The 14386-nt window shown below is 45.6% G+C and overlaps 1 protein-coding gene across 1 annotated transcript in view; it reads right to left on the reverse strand.

Annotated features, from left to right (window-relative positions):
* Positions 1–405: 405 nt before the first annotated feature.
* LOC115095876 (M-phase inducer phosphatase 1-B-like) overlaps positions 406–14386 on the reverse strand; it is a 51110-nt gene continuing 37129 nt past the window's right edge. Inside the window, exons 9-12 of the mRNA XM_029610168.1 lie at positions 14257–14355; positions 11190–11323; positions 3897–4008; positions 406–1373 (exon numbers count right to left, since the gene is read on the reverse strand). Of these exons, the coding sequence (XP_029466028.1) occupies positions 1233–1373; positions 3897–4008; positions 11190–11323; positions 14257–14355 (486 nt within the window). The 3' untranslated portion in view covers positions 406–1232. The remainder of the gene's footprint in view (positions 1374–3896; positions 4009–11189; positions 11324–14256; positions 14356–14386) is intronic.

Here is a 14386-nt window from a genome sequence, read left to right on the forward strand (position 1 = left end):
AAACCTACTGGGTCCTTACTAATCAACAACCTGGGCTGTGGTGAGTTATCAGGCCTCAACTTCTTAGCCCACTCTCAGCTATAAGGACCCAGGTTACCAGAATAACTGTTGGCAGAGCAAGATCGTCTGGCTCATGTCTGCCCAATTGCCCATACCTGTTTTGTCACTAAGACCCATTCAGTCTAGTCTCTCTATGGCCCTTCTATATTTGTCAGGAGCATGCTTGAATTCTGTCGCCATTTTGACTCTTGCCATCTGTGTAATTCCAGGCATACTGACCTCTCTCGGTAAAGAATTTCTTTCTGTTTCCCATGAGCCTACCTTGTTTCAATTTTATATCAAGGCACAACTTGCCCCTTGTCCTGGTGCTGCTTCTGTATAGAAAATTATTAAATAAGATCCATGTGCAGATGAAAAACCATAGATTTGTATTAAATTTAAATTTAGCATAACAAAACATTTAAAAAAATTTGTTAAAAATATATATATTTTCATGGCATGGATGGAAGGGGTGATGACAACATTGCTGGTTAATCAGTAAAAATATTGCTGGTAGCTTAAAACTTGAGCATTATCCCACGCATGCATTTTTGTACTCCTTGTTCGCTTGGACTACATAACATGATTTTTTGGATTTAATCTGTATAGAGAATGCCATCTTCATCTTTGTGGAAGCTTGCAAATGTTTAAGGTTTCTATCACCTGCCCCTTTCTCTTCTTTGGAGAGTACATTTTCAATTTAAGTCTGTCTGTGAAGGATTTGTATTGCAACATTTCAACAGCCCTTCTATCTCCTATCAATGTCCTTACAAAACTGAACAAGTACTCCAGGTAGCGTCTTATCAGTGACACATGCAAGGGCAAGGTTACCTCCATATTCTACTGAGGACGCCTTTCCTTATATACCCGACCATACTGTTAGCTTTTCCCACTTCTTGTCATCTACGGTAATTGCACACAGGTTCCTTCCCTGTTTGGTATTTCCTGGTTCTCGTTCTCCCATTGGTAAGCTCTACATGAAGAAATCATTTGTTTTAACCATGACAGACATTTTAAAGAAATTAATAGAGTAACTACTATGTCAGTCTCCTCCTGAGCTTCTGTCTCAAACCTCCCATCCTTAAATGAAAAAATGGCATTTGGTAAGTTACAGAGTTTGCTGTTCTGATCCTGTTTGCAGTTAAGGCATTACTCTTCCATGAGATCAGAGAAAGCCAAGCTGAAAGGGGTTTTTATCTTGGTGTCTGTGGTTTAAACAGTTCTTTGCGGATCCTGCGTGCTGTCCAAGGCTTGCTCTCCCTGTGAAACCCTCTCAGTTCTTCCTGAAAGTCCTGGTGCAACATATGCACATAGGCCTGAGGTTCACAGAGCCCCTGAGGAGAGAAGCAGACATTACTAACAGGCAAAAAGAGCCTCCAATAGTGGCAAAAAGTTATTGTCATTTTTATCTGTCAGGAAAGGTAGGACTGGACTTAATCTGCTATCTAGACACAACAGTGAACGTGAATGGTATTTATTATGACCATATGTTCACTGGGTGCTAAATATAATTAATTTAAGAAATCTGCAGTAGATTTTTCATTCTAGACATCTTGCCCTCTCTTGAGAATTGTCAGACATAAGGAATCCACGAACATTGTTTATTCTTTCTGGAACTGAAAAAAACCCAAACATTTACAGGAATAACAGTTTAGTATCCAAAACTAATCCAGGTTTGATCCCAGATTTTCTGAAATGACATTTTGGAGTATCAATGTACTTCTTCTTGAAGAAATTGAAAATTCTTTTGTCAAAAGCAATATAAAGATTTGGTGAGCACAAGTAGGCATGGGATGTACATTTTTATGGCTTCGTAGAAGCTGCATTATTAATGCCTTTCTGAGAGGTATGCAATCGAACGCCATGCACTCATTCTGTGCTATGTGATTTATAATCAGTTTAAAAAAAAAATTACTTTTCAAGATGCCCACCACTAGTACAGTGGTTTCCCTGGGCTACAGCATAGCGCTAAGAGATGGCCAGGCCTGCGACGGTTCCCCGTGCCACCTGTGCATGCCCGTTGCAGTTGGAAGTTAAATAATGAAGAAAAACTAGAGGGGAAAAATTAAAGATTTTTTTTTTTTTTTTTAATAAACAAAAGTTATTGTTTGGCTGCTTTACAAGCACAGAGTTCAAGCCCCTGATATTTAGGGGTAGATATTCAAACAGTATTTAGCTAGATAAACAAGACTTCTGTGGCTAAGTAGCAGCTGCTGTATATCCGCCTATGTTCAGCGGCCCCGCCTAGCTGTTTAAGTCATTTATGCGGCTAAAAGTTACACGCATAAAAAAAATAGGCATGACCTGGGCAGATTGGGGGTGGAGAGAGTTAGCAGTATAACTTATATGGCTAATACCTAGTATCAGTAATTAGTTGTATAAGTGTATTTCTAAATTTAGGTGCCCCATAGAGCTGGTCTAAACCTAGCCGGATAGACTTATCCATCAATGTGCGCACATATACACGAATATTCAGTGGCTCAGCCATGCCACTGAATATACATCTAAACTTAGCTGGATTTGTCCTACCCGGCTAAGTTTTTTACATGGCCAGCACTGAATATCTACCCCTTAGTTGTCAGCCTTAATGGTTTTCTTTTTTCTTCCCTGTTTTCTCTTGAAAGACAAACCTAAAACTAGTTGTAAGGGAGAGTTCAGAAAATTAAAATGAAGGTATACCAAGTTCAACTTTCAGTGATTTCCTTGCAAAGTGCCTACTGATCTAGCAGAAGGCACAAATGAAACCTAGCTTATCACAGTCAGTCTGGCACCCAGTTGAGGAAATGTCTTCCAGACCTCATTTCCCTGGACCATCCCCTAAAATCTTAAGCAAACTGAATATACCCACTGAACTTTTTATCCTGCGGTAATACATACAGCCACCTTTTTAAAAATATTCAGAGATGTAACCAGGATAACGTCATGTGGAAGAATGTTGTGTAACTGAAACTGCTCATTATTCATTTGAAATGCTATATCTAGGGATTGTGTGTATGTATATATTTATAAGTTTGGATTGCCTTTGGTTTTCTTCATGGACCACATGCTGCACAGTGGACAAACTTCAGGCTATGCAATCTGCTGGAGACTTGCTTTTTAACCCATCCATACAGACAATCATTTTCTTGGAGGAGGAAGTAATCAATTTGTAAATGAATTGGACATCGGGGCAGATCTTTGTTAAAACATGTTGTAACTAGCCGGCATGCACGGTCACACAAACACCCAAGAGTTACTCTGGGGCCTTTCTCGTAGGCAGACAGCCTTCTGCTAGGCCCTCTCAGTGAATGCATAGTCCTTTTCCCTCTGTTGAAATTGTCACACAGGGCATCAAAGATGGTGGTTCCTAAACAAAAATGTTTTTACTTATAACAACTTGATATAGAAAAAGAACAGTCACGAATGGAAAAATACATTCTAGAAGGTAATATAAAGACAGGCTCCTTATGTTAGAGTACTTCATCAGTATACTGTCAGGGTAGGCAACTCCGGTCCTCGAGGGCTGCAAGCTGGTCAGGTTTTCAGGATATCCACAATGAATATGCATGAGGTGAATGTAAATGCATCTTATGAATATTAAGTGTGGATATCTTGAAAACCCGAACAGCTTGCAGCTCTCGAGGACCGGCGTTACCTACCCCTGCTGACTATATATCCTTTGACCAAGAGTATACTACTCCTTACATGTGCTCAATCCAATAAACAATGTACAGCTGGAATGAAAACCATAGGTTTGTGTAACTTGGTTCTTTACAAAGCTGGAGAAGTATCCACAGTTACATAATATCCCATACTGGAGTTCATCTATTCCTCACATTTGTATGCCGGCTTGTGAAACAACACATGGAGCGAGTTACCTGAAATGTTTCATAAAATTCCTTGTAGCCACCTTTTAGAATGTACAGCTCAGGGTAATACAGACAGGGATAGGAGTTGGCATTCCGATCCAGCTGCCTCAGACTGCGGCATCTGCCATGGTATAAGAAGAGAAGGTCATGTGACTTAGACCGCTGGCCATGTATATTGTGCATATAATACTTTTCAGCTGAGTGGCAGCAGTGAATTGTGCAGGGGCCCGTTCACTAATGTTAATGCAAGCCTGTGCTTACCTAAGCAATTACTTAATTGCTTCAGTGCAGTTAGTCTTTAAAAAAACAAACAGCCACATAGTCAATCACAGAGGCTACATCTCACTAGTGAGATCTGAGAGACATTCGGTTGTTCAGTATGAGGGGAAAAACAAACTTGCATCCTACTTCCAAACAGGCCGATACAGTAAAGCGCGGCCTCTGTTACCCTGCTTCTAACCCGCTTTGTACCCACAATTTGGCCGCGTAAGTCCAACCCGCGATTCACTATCCCTTTTAACCCATCCTTACCGCTTCTTGAAATCAACGGGTAACCCTTTCCGCCCGCGGCATGTATATGATATGTAAATGATCGGATTAGCTATTCCCTCCCATACAGTAACGTGCTCCCCGATTATCGCCTTTTTAACCTGCAGTTTTGCCGCGTGTTTAACCTGCTAATTTACCGCCTACCCTTACCCCTGCGTTAGTGTGGAGCGTCAGGCAAGCCCCAGCAGAGAGAGACAAAATTTCACGGGCAAACTTTCCTGTGAGGCTTCAGCAGCCCGGGGCGGATCGGGCGCTCCCCATGTGAGGAGGCTTCCGGCAGCCCCCGCCGGTGAAGGTGCATGAGCGCACGCCGTGACCTCAGCGCCCGGCTGGACGTCCGAGGTCACGGCATGCGCTCATGGCAGCGAAGGTGCATGAACGCACGCCGTGACCTGAGCGCCCGGCTGGATGTCCGAGGTCACGGCGTGCGCTCATGCACCTTCGCTGGCAAGGGCTGCTGGAAGCCTCCTCGCATGGGGAGCGCCCAATCCGCCCTGGGCTGCTGAAGCCGCTCTCGCCGCCGGCTGCCCCCGGGAGGAGGGGAAAGAGGACTGGGGCTGCTCTGGAGCTGTCAGCGCACCTGCAAAAATTCCTTGCAGGTGTTAAGAATATGCAGAAAAAAATCTGCGCACAACTGGGGATAAAATCTTGCACTCTATTGAGCGCACCATGTTACATTGGCCTGCCAGGATATTCACTCAAACTCACTGAGGCTGTGCTCTGCCACCTGATGGCAGAACCCAGTCACAGTGGCCTCTTCTGCAGGAATATTCCCAACTTCCCCAATTCTCCTTATCAGTGTTTTCAGTGGTTGGCTGACCTAAACTGCATAGATTAGCTGGCTGCTAGAGGTGGGATAGGCACGTGAAGAGAGAGGAAGGAGTTGTTTCCTCCTATGGCTGACGAGCATGAGGGATTTTCTCTGCAGCTACAGTGTAGGAAGGAAGTACATGCCTGCTGCTCCTTTAAAAGTCTCCCCTAGTTACCCACCCCCTAATTTTTTAATTACAAGAATATTGACAAAGGAGCTGTGTTTCTTGCACCTAGAGCAGGAGAGAGAAAAAAACATTAGACAGGGCCGGCGCAATCCACTGGGCAAGCCATGCATTTGCACAGGGCAGTGGCCTGAGGGCTGCCACCAAGTTGTGAGCTGCTGGCGCTGCTGCAAGGAGAAGAAAAAAGAGGATCCGTAGGGCCCGGCGATGAAGAGGAGGGAATTGCAGGGCCTCACGGCAGTTCCCAAACCTCCATGCAACGAAAATGAGGAGCTGCAGGGCTGCGCAGCAAAGAAGAGGAGGAGCTGTAGGGCCAACCTACCACGCGGCAAACATGAGAGCTTCAGGGCTGCGCAACAATTCCCAGCCTGCTGCCCAGTGAACAAGAGGAGGAGCCGGAGGGCTGCGTGGCGGTTTGCAACACGCCGTGAGGCAAAGATAAAAGAGTTGCAGGGCCAGTTCCCAACCTGCCGCACGGCGAAGATAAGGAGCTGCAGGGCTGTGTAGCCAAGATGAGTTCCAGAGCCACGCGACGAAGATGAGGAGCTGCGGCCTGCAGGATCACGTGGCTCCCAAACCGCTAGGTGACAAGAAGGAAAAAAAAAGCCATGAGGCAGTTCCCAACCTGCTCTGCAGCGGAAATGGAGGGCCGGGGCTGCTGGGAGAGGCCTTGGTATAAGCATATGTGTCACTGAGCATGTGTGTGTCTGAGCCATATATGTGTGGTGGGTGACTGAACATGTAAGTGTGTAGAGTAGAAGCAGAGTGTGTGTGTGAGAAGAGGTATGTGTGTGTGTAAGGGGAGCACAGACATGCAAGCTCTAGGGATAAGGGAATAAGAGGTCTAAATTGTAAGGTTTTTTTGAGCAGTAAATTCTTGTTTATAATAGAAAAGGTTGAGGTATTGGGTGTTCTCTTTGGTGTGTCTGAACATGTAATGGTGAGACTTCTTTGTGTGTAAGAGGGGACGTGTCTGAACATTTATATGTAGGAGGAAGCGTGTGTGAGTAAAAGGGAGCATGTACATGTGAGCATGTATATGTAAGAGGGGACGTGCATGAATGAGGGGGACAGCATATATATGTACGTGTATGTATAGATATTAGGGATGTGAATCGTTTTTGAATAAAATTATCGTCAGATAATTTTAAAATCGTCCAAAATCGTTAGATACGCGATACAATACAAATGCCCCCGATTTATCGTCAGGGGCATTTGTATTGTATCGTTAAATAGGGCGCGGGAAAACCGGCACACCAAAAAAACCCTAAAACCCTCCCGAACCCCCCCCAAAATGTTTTAAGACGAACCACAGAAAAGCAGAATTTTTTGCTTTTCTGTTGAGGCTTGGGCCATGTCAAGACGTAATGCCAGCTCCGGGGCTGGCGTTTAATTTTTGCAAGTTAAAACGTGTGTCAGGCACATGGTGACTTTTTGCATCAGGGGTAGCCTCATCTACATGACATTTATGTATGATGAGCGCTATTAGCTACACACTGGTTTGGACACGGATTTTAGATGCGCTAATCCCATTACTGCATTGGGACTTACTCTAGCAAGTCCAAAATGCGAGTTAAGCTGTGCACTAGGCTGAGCACACTGGGGTAGATTTTACAAAATTACGCACACGCGTACTTTTGTTCGCGCACCAGGAGCAAACAAGAGTACGCGGGATTTTAATAGATACGCGCGTAGCTGCACATATTTGTTAAAATCCGGGATCGGCGCGTGCAAGGCTGAACAAAATTGGCACCCTGCGCACGCCGAGCTGCGCAGCCAGCCTCGTTCCCTCCACCTCCCCTCACCTTCCCCTCCCTTCTCCTACCTAACCCACCCCCCAGCCCTATCTAAACCCCCCCCTATCTTTATTCCAGAAGTTACGCCTCTCGAGGAAGGCGTAACTCGCGCAGGCCGGCTGCCAGCGCACCATTTATTTATTTATTTAACTGCTTTTATATACCAGCATTCGTCAGAAACATCAAGCCGGTTCACAATTTAACAAAAGGTGTGGAAAATACAGTATAACAAGGGGTAGGGTGAAAACAGGATAACAAAACCGAGGAAAGGCTATGAAGATACAGATCTAAAACTAAGATTAAAATAGCAAAAATTCAACCATAGATTAAAGACGCCCACGGCCCCGCCCCCGGAAGGCCCCCAGATGACGCGCCCCCCCAGGAAAGCCCCGGGACTTACGCACGTCCCGGGGCTTGCGCGCGCCGCCGAGCCTATGCAAGATAGGCTTGGCGTGCACACGGGGAGTTTGGGGTAGGTTTTCGGGGGTTACGTGCATAACCCTTTGAAAATCTACCCCACTATGTTTAGTCCTTTGGGAATTTTGTACTACCGCGAAATGCAGAATTCCTGCAAAATTCCCCTCCTGTGCAGCTGGACAGAATCTGCACAGAATTTGGCAGGCCCAGACATGCCGTGAGCGAGGTCTCTGATGATGGCATGCCTTTGCCTGCTCCTTCTTCGCCGTGAGCGGGCCAGCCTCCACTCATGGCACGCCTGGGCCTGTTTCATTTTGCCGTGAGTGGGACAGCCTCCACTCACAGCGAAGATGAAACAGGCCCCAGTGTGCTGCGAGCGGAGGCCCGCCCACTCACAACGAAGGAGGAGCAGGCCCCGGTGTGTCACAAACAGAGGCCTGCCTGCTCATAGCAAAGAAGGGACAGGCCCCGGCCTGCTGTGAGCGGAGGCTGCCCTGCTCGCGACAAAGAAGGGGCAACAAAGAAGGGGCGGGCCCCGGCCTGCTGCGAGCGGAGGCTGCCCTGCTCGCGACAAAGAAGGGGCAGGCCCCGGCCTGCTGTGAGCGGAGGCCGGCCCACTTGCAACAAAGATGGAGCAAGCCTCTGTGAGAGTGAGTGTAAGTGTGTGTGTGTGTGTGTGTGTGTGTGTGTAAGTGTGTGTGTTTGTGTGTGTGTAAGACTGCAAGCCAGGGGGTGAGGGTGCATGGTTGTGGGTGCCAGAGAGAGAGTGCTATGTCAGAAGATTGTGAAGGAGTGTGGGTGTGAAAAAGGGATTGTGTGTATGTGAAGGTGCTTGTTTGTGAGAGAGGGAGCCTGTGTGAGGGTGTGTATAGGTGTAAGAAAGCCTGTGTGAAGGGATGTCTGTGTGAGATAGAGAGATGGAACCTATGGGGCGGATTTTCAGAGCCCTGCTCGCGTAAATCCGCCCAAAACCGGGCGGATTTACGCGAGCAGGGCCCTGCGCGCCGGGAAGCCTATTTTACATAGGCCTCCCGGCGCGCGCAGAGCCCCGGGACTCGCGTAAGTCCCGGGGTTCTCCGAGGGGGGCGTGTCGGGGGGCGGGCCCGGTCGTCGCGGTGTTTCGGGGGCGTGTCGACAGCGTTTTGGGGGCGGGTACGGGGGCGTGGCTACGGCCCGGGGGCGTGGCCGCGCCCTCCGTACCCGCCCCCAGGTCGCGGCCCGGCGCGCAGGAGGCCCGCTGGCGCGCGGGGATTTACGCCTCCCTCTGGGAGGCGTAAATCCCCCGACAAAGGTAAGGGGGGGGGTTTAGACAGGGCCGGGCGGGTGGGTTAGGTAGGGGAAGGGAGGGGAAGGTGAGGGGAGGGCAAAGGAAAGTTCCCTCCGAGGCCGCTCCGATTTCGGAGCGGCCTTGGAGGGAACGGGGGTAGGCTGCGCGGCTTGGCGCGCGCCGGCTATACGAAATCGATAGCCTTGCGCGCGCCGATCCAGGATTTTAGCGGATACGCGCGGCTCCGCACGTATCTACTAAAATCCAGCGTACTTTTGTTTGCGCCTGGAGCGCAAACAAAAGTAGGCTATTCGCGCTCGTTTTAAAATCCGCCCCTATATGTATGGGGGTGAGTGAGAGAGAGGGAGCCAGTGTGCAGGGGTGTATGAGAGAGAGACATACGTAACCTGTGTGAGGGTGTAAGCATGAGAGAAAAAGAGAGAGTGTGTGTGCGAGAGAGGGACAGAGGGAGCCTGTGTGAGGGGCAGTATTGAGAGAGGGGTCAAACTCTGGGAGAGGAAAGGATTGAGCCTAGAGGGGGAGGGGAGAGAATGTGGCAGTTGGAGGAGTTGGGATCTGAGAGGGCAAAGTGAAAGGAAACTGGCCAGGGGAGCAGGGAAAGAGGGTGGAAGGGAAACTCTTACAGTGAACTTCTAGGGAAATTCTGCTCAAAATATTTAAAACTGCATCTTTAAGTAACAACTTTTTTCTGTATTTTATTTTAAATTAATTACTTAAAGATTGTCAAGCATATTGTGTTATGCTGACTCAATATGAAGTATGTAGAAGTTTGCAGAATTTTAAGTTTTTGTGTACAGAATTCCCTCATTGGCCCCTAAGTTAGTCCAGGCGACAGTTATCACCTACAACTTGTTTATTGACCCTTAGCAAAGGAGAGGTAGGGGAATGTATACTAATAAGAATCTGTTTTAAAAATAGGAATCCTTGGTTCAGGAGGGAGCGACTTACAGTGTATTAAGTTGGGTTTCGGTTGACTTTGGACTGCTAATGAGAAACTAAAGTACTTTTAAAAAAATCTTATGTGTATGCATAGAAATGGGGAAATAGCTTAGAATTGCTTAGCAATGATTTGTATTGAAGCTTAGTTGCTTGCTGGAGAAGCTGGATGAATGCCTGTCTGCTGCTTATTACTAGATAGAAGAAGTTTAATGATCTGAAGGCCAATGCAATATCATAGTTGAATGTGGGTTTTCGACATGCATCCACAACCCCTTATGCTCTAAGGGGATTAGTGCATCCAAAATATGTGTTCAACCCCCCACGAAACTAATAGCGCTCATCACATACAAATGCATGTTGATGAGACTTTTAGCTATTCTTCTCCAATTAAAAAAAAAAAAGTGCGTCTGACACGCACATTTTTACTCCCAGAAATTAACGCCTGCCTAGAGCAATTTCTGAGCAGCCGAAAAAGTGTACAGAAAAGCAGAAAATACTGCTTTTCTGTACTTCCTCTGACTTAATTTTGTGGCAATATTAAGTCGGAGGAACAAAAAAGACAAGAATGTTAAAAAAAAAAAAAAAAAAGTGTGCCGATGGTTAGGAAAAGGGACGCTCAATTAACGAGCGTCCCTCTTCCTAACCAGTGGCTGTGCACAGGTTGGGAAAACAGATATTCATAAAATTCCTAACCCACTGACAGCTACCTTTCCTGGGCGCCTGCTGCCAAGGAGACGCTAGGGGCGCATATTTGTCCCCAGTGCCTCCTTTTTAGTGTGACCCCTCTTGTGCCAAGGAGAGGCGGCTGGGCGTGCATTAGGAAACACTGAGCACCCGTTTCCCCCGCAAATTTACTGGATTGGCCTGTTGGTATAAGCAGCTCAGAAAATATCTTAGCTAGGAGCTAGAAACAGGTGGTGAAATCTATTTAGGGACGTTTTGCTATGTTTTTATTTTTACTTATACAATTAAAGCTCGTTGCCCGCACGTTTAGATCAGATTCTGCTGGTGTCATGTTGGAGGACGGCACAGGCAAGATGGGGAGGGACTGGAGATTGCTCCTGCCTCAGCTGGACCCAATCAGAGAAAGATTAAGGAGGGGTGACGGGAAGACTGAGGGGGTGTTTTCTAAAGGGGGGGGTCTTTTAGTGCACATTGCCAATATCGTGCACTAAAACATAGCATATATTAAAAAAAAATTAATAAGAAAACCCCTCTAACGAAATGGAAAAAAAAAATCACTGTACACCCTACTGTGTATTTGCTTGGTCTGCTGTAAGCATCAGTGAAGAAGTCGGAATGCCAATGAAACACCTACAGCCGTGGGGCCCTCTCCGACGAGAATTCACAGTGGAAGATCAGGACTATTCTCCTCTGCTTTGGAGACAGGCTCTGGGGACTCCGCAGGAAAGCTTCTTTTAGGTGTTCCTCCCTGTACAGGTTCAGTGCTCCCTACGGCGGCGAGAGAACAGGAAAGGAACGGATGTTAAAAGAAGAAATGAAGCTCACTGCAGAAGCAGCATCCATAGCCCTCCCCCAGGGCGGGAGAGAAGGTGGGTCCCTGGCTATCTTCTCCTGCAAAACTTTCTAACCAACAGAAGAGCCTACCTGTACTGAACTGGCAAAGGGAGGTGCAGTCCTGCTTCTCAAGCCAAGCACCATCACGGTGGTGGTCAGTAATGTGGGGGAAGGAGTACACTGGGGGTAAAGCACTGGTGACCTAGAAATGAAGGCTCCCGTTGCCCACATTTAACAGCAGGAAGCTACCAGGCTTTTAAAGTAAATGTCTAAGCTCCCTACAGCCAGCACTCTTTTTTTTTTTTACCTTTGTTTCTGGATTTTCAAAACAATACAATAAATCAAATATTGCATATGAAATACAATAGTATAGTTTGACATTCCAATTTAACAATATATTCCATATCCATAAATTTAACTTCTACTATTTTAAACATCAGTCAACCTGGAGGAGTATTTTAGTTTCATGAGATGCTGGGAGAGCATTATAAAAAGAAAAAACAAACACAGTATTTCGGAAAAATATCTAGTATGCCTATATACCATTTCTAATTTTAAGTTGACACTGGGGTTGATGAAGGTAATCTCAATGGTTCTAAGAAATTATTTAACTGGTTCGGGGTGAAAAATATATACATATCTTCCTGTCTCTTTATTATACATTTGCATGGAAAATGTAGTACAAATGAAAAACCCCTAGAAAGAACTTCTTGGCGGTGGACTAGGAAGGCTTTACGCCGTTGCTGAGTCGAAATTGCCAAGTCCGGAAAGATTTTTGTTTGTTTCCCAAAAAAATTTATTGGATATTTGTTAAAGTATTTTTTTCATGGTTGAATTAATATCAGAAATATTATGAAAATTTACCAATAGAGTTCCCCAGTCAATTACGTTGGCTGAGGAATCCTCCAGGAAATTGGTTAAGTCCCCTTGAAACATTTCTGATCTCTCATTTTCATTCTTAGATTTAGAAAGGAAATAACAATTATTAATAACTGGGGAATACTCATTGGAACAACCAAGAATTTCTTCAGAGTTATTAGGGATTCCTCCCCAACTAGTCTGGGAAAATTCAGAATTCGTAAATTCAATCGTTTAGCATTATTTTCTAATAACTCTATCCTCCTGGTAAAGCACTGGTGACCTAGAAATGAAGGCTCCCGTTGCCCACATTTAACAGCAGGAAGCTACCACCAGGCTTTTAAAGTAAATGGCTAAGCTCCCTACAGCCAGCACTGTTATCCTATCCCATTCCTTTCATGTATATCATTGGCTTCCTTTCCTGTGTCTGAGAGCTTCTCCCTAGCTGGTGCTTATTAAACCATTCCCTATGCAGTAGCGACTAAAAAAGGGAATTCATCAGGACAAAATTCTTTAAAAGATTTCAGAGGGAATTGGACTCATGTGTCTCAAGCCTGAGTACAGTGCCTGTTTCTTCCAGCAGTGCCATCAAAGCGCCACTACACTGATCTGCTTTTACTTTGCATTACCACAGCACAGAGTTGCCAACTAGCTCCATTTTTTTTTTTCAGAACAAGTTGATGCAGTGCTGGTTTTACTCTATGGCATGCAGGGACTTGTAATTCTGACTCCTGTATTGATTTCCATAATATTAGGAAGACTATTAGGAGCAGGCTAATAACCTAACTTTTTATGGACACGTTTTACTGTTACCAGTTTACTCACAGCTGGACTTATTGGGGGTAATTTTCAAAGACTTACATGGGGGTTGTGAATGTAAAATCAGCATATAAATGCGTATGTGCGTAATAAGTGAATTTTCAGAAGGGTGGGTGTACTATGTAGGTACTGTGGCTGCTCAGAAACGAGTGGGTACAAAGAACGTTTCGAGGGCGTTACAGGGCAAGGTTTGCAAGTATGCGCACCCTTCCATATTTTATAGACTGAGAGTGCACAGACATCAAGAGATGAGCCTTTGCTTTTACAATTGCTAATCAAGTCATGGATATTAAATCTGACCTCTCTTTTGCCTGCAGTTTTTGGGTGGGGTACTCTAGCAAGTGGTGAAGAGTGTAAGTGAACTGGTGGAGGTCTTGGCAACCTGGTGCTTGGAAGTATGCGCACAAGTACCGGTACATATTTGCATAAGCGAGATATGCACATACCTCAGCCAACTTCATAAAGTATCTGCCTCCAAGCATAAAATGAGGGTTATTATGGGCACATTACAATTATTTAGGAGGTAATTTTCAAAGGAGTTACATGTGTAAAAGCAGCATATATCATAGCCATTTTCAAAAGCCCATTTATGTGCTTATAGCCTTTTGAAAATTACCCTCTTAAGGTGTAAAATATAAGTACATACTTTTATAAAATAGGTGTATAAACTATACAGGTCACTGCAATGGAAAAATGTACGTGTACTGAAACATACGCATGCACGTTTGGGGCAGCGAGCCTGGCATTTTATAAATTGTGTGGCTCCTGCTGCGTGCAGTTTATATTCGGGTGTAACTTTAAGTGCACCTAAGTATGCGTGTATATACTGAGTTATGCACACTATTGAAAACTACTCTCGTAATGTCGAGATTCACCCCTTTATGTACTGAGATATAGTCCCCAACTCCTGTGCACTGCAGCTCACACAGCCTGAGCCCATGGCACTGGACCAGCATCCCGATGATGTTTTTACTGATATGAAACTAGTTACACTGACCTATCATTCTACAGTTTGATTCTTTTTTCTTTTACGGCCTTGCTCAACAGCACTTCTGCAATTCTTGTATTAGGCATAGACCTAGCACTACCACATCCCTGACCTGAAGCTCTAAGCACAATCATGGCACCACATCCCTGATCTGAGGTTTCTATTGTTAGGCCACATGAATCTCAGGATAGGAATTGTATACCTTTATATGACCCCCTGCGTATTCATATGGATAGCGACAGTCCACCACAAAATACTCCTCCACCTCCTTGTTATATTGTCCGTTCAGCAGGGAAGCCACCTGTGTACAAGGGGTAGAGAGAGTCAGTTTG

Source organism: Rhinatrema bivittatum, chromosome 7 (genome assembly GCF_901001135.1).
Source record: "Rhinatrema bivittatum chromosome 7, aRhiBiv1.1, whole genome shotgun sequence".
NCBI lineage: Eukaryota > Metazoa > Chordata > Amphibia > Gymnophiona > Rhinatrematidae > Rhinatrema > Rhinatrema bivittatum.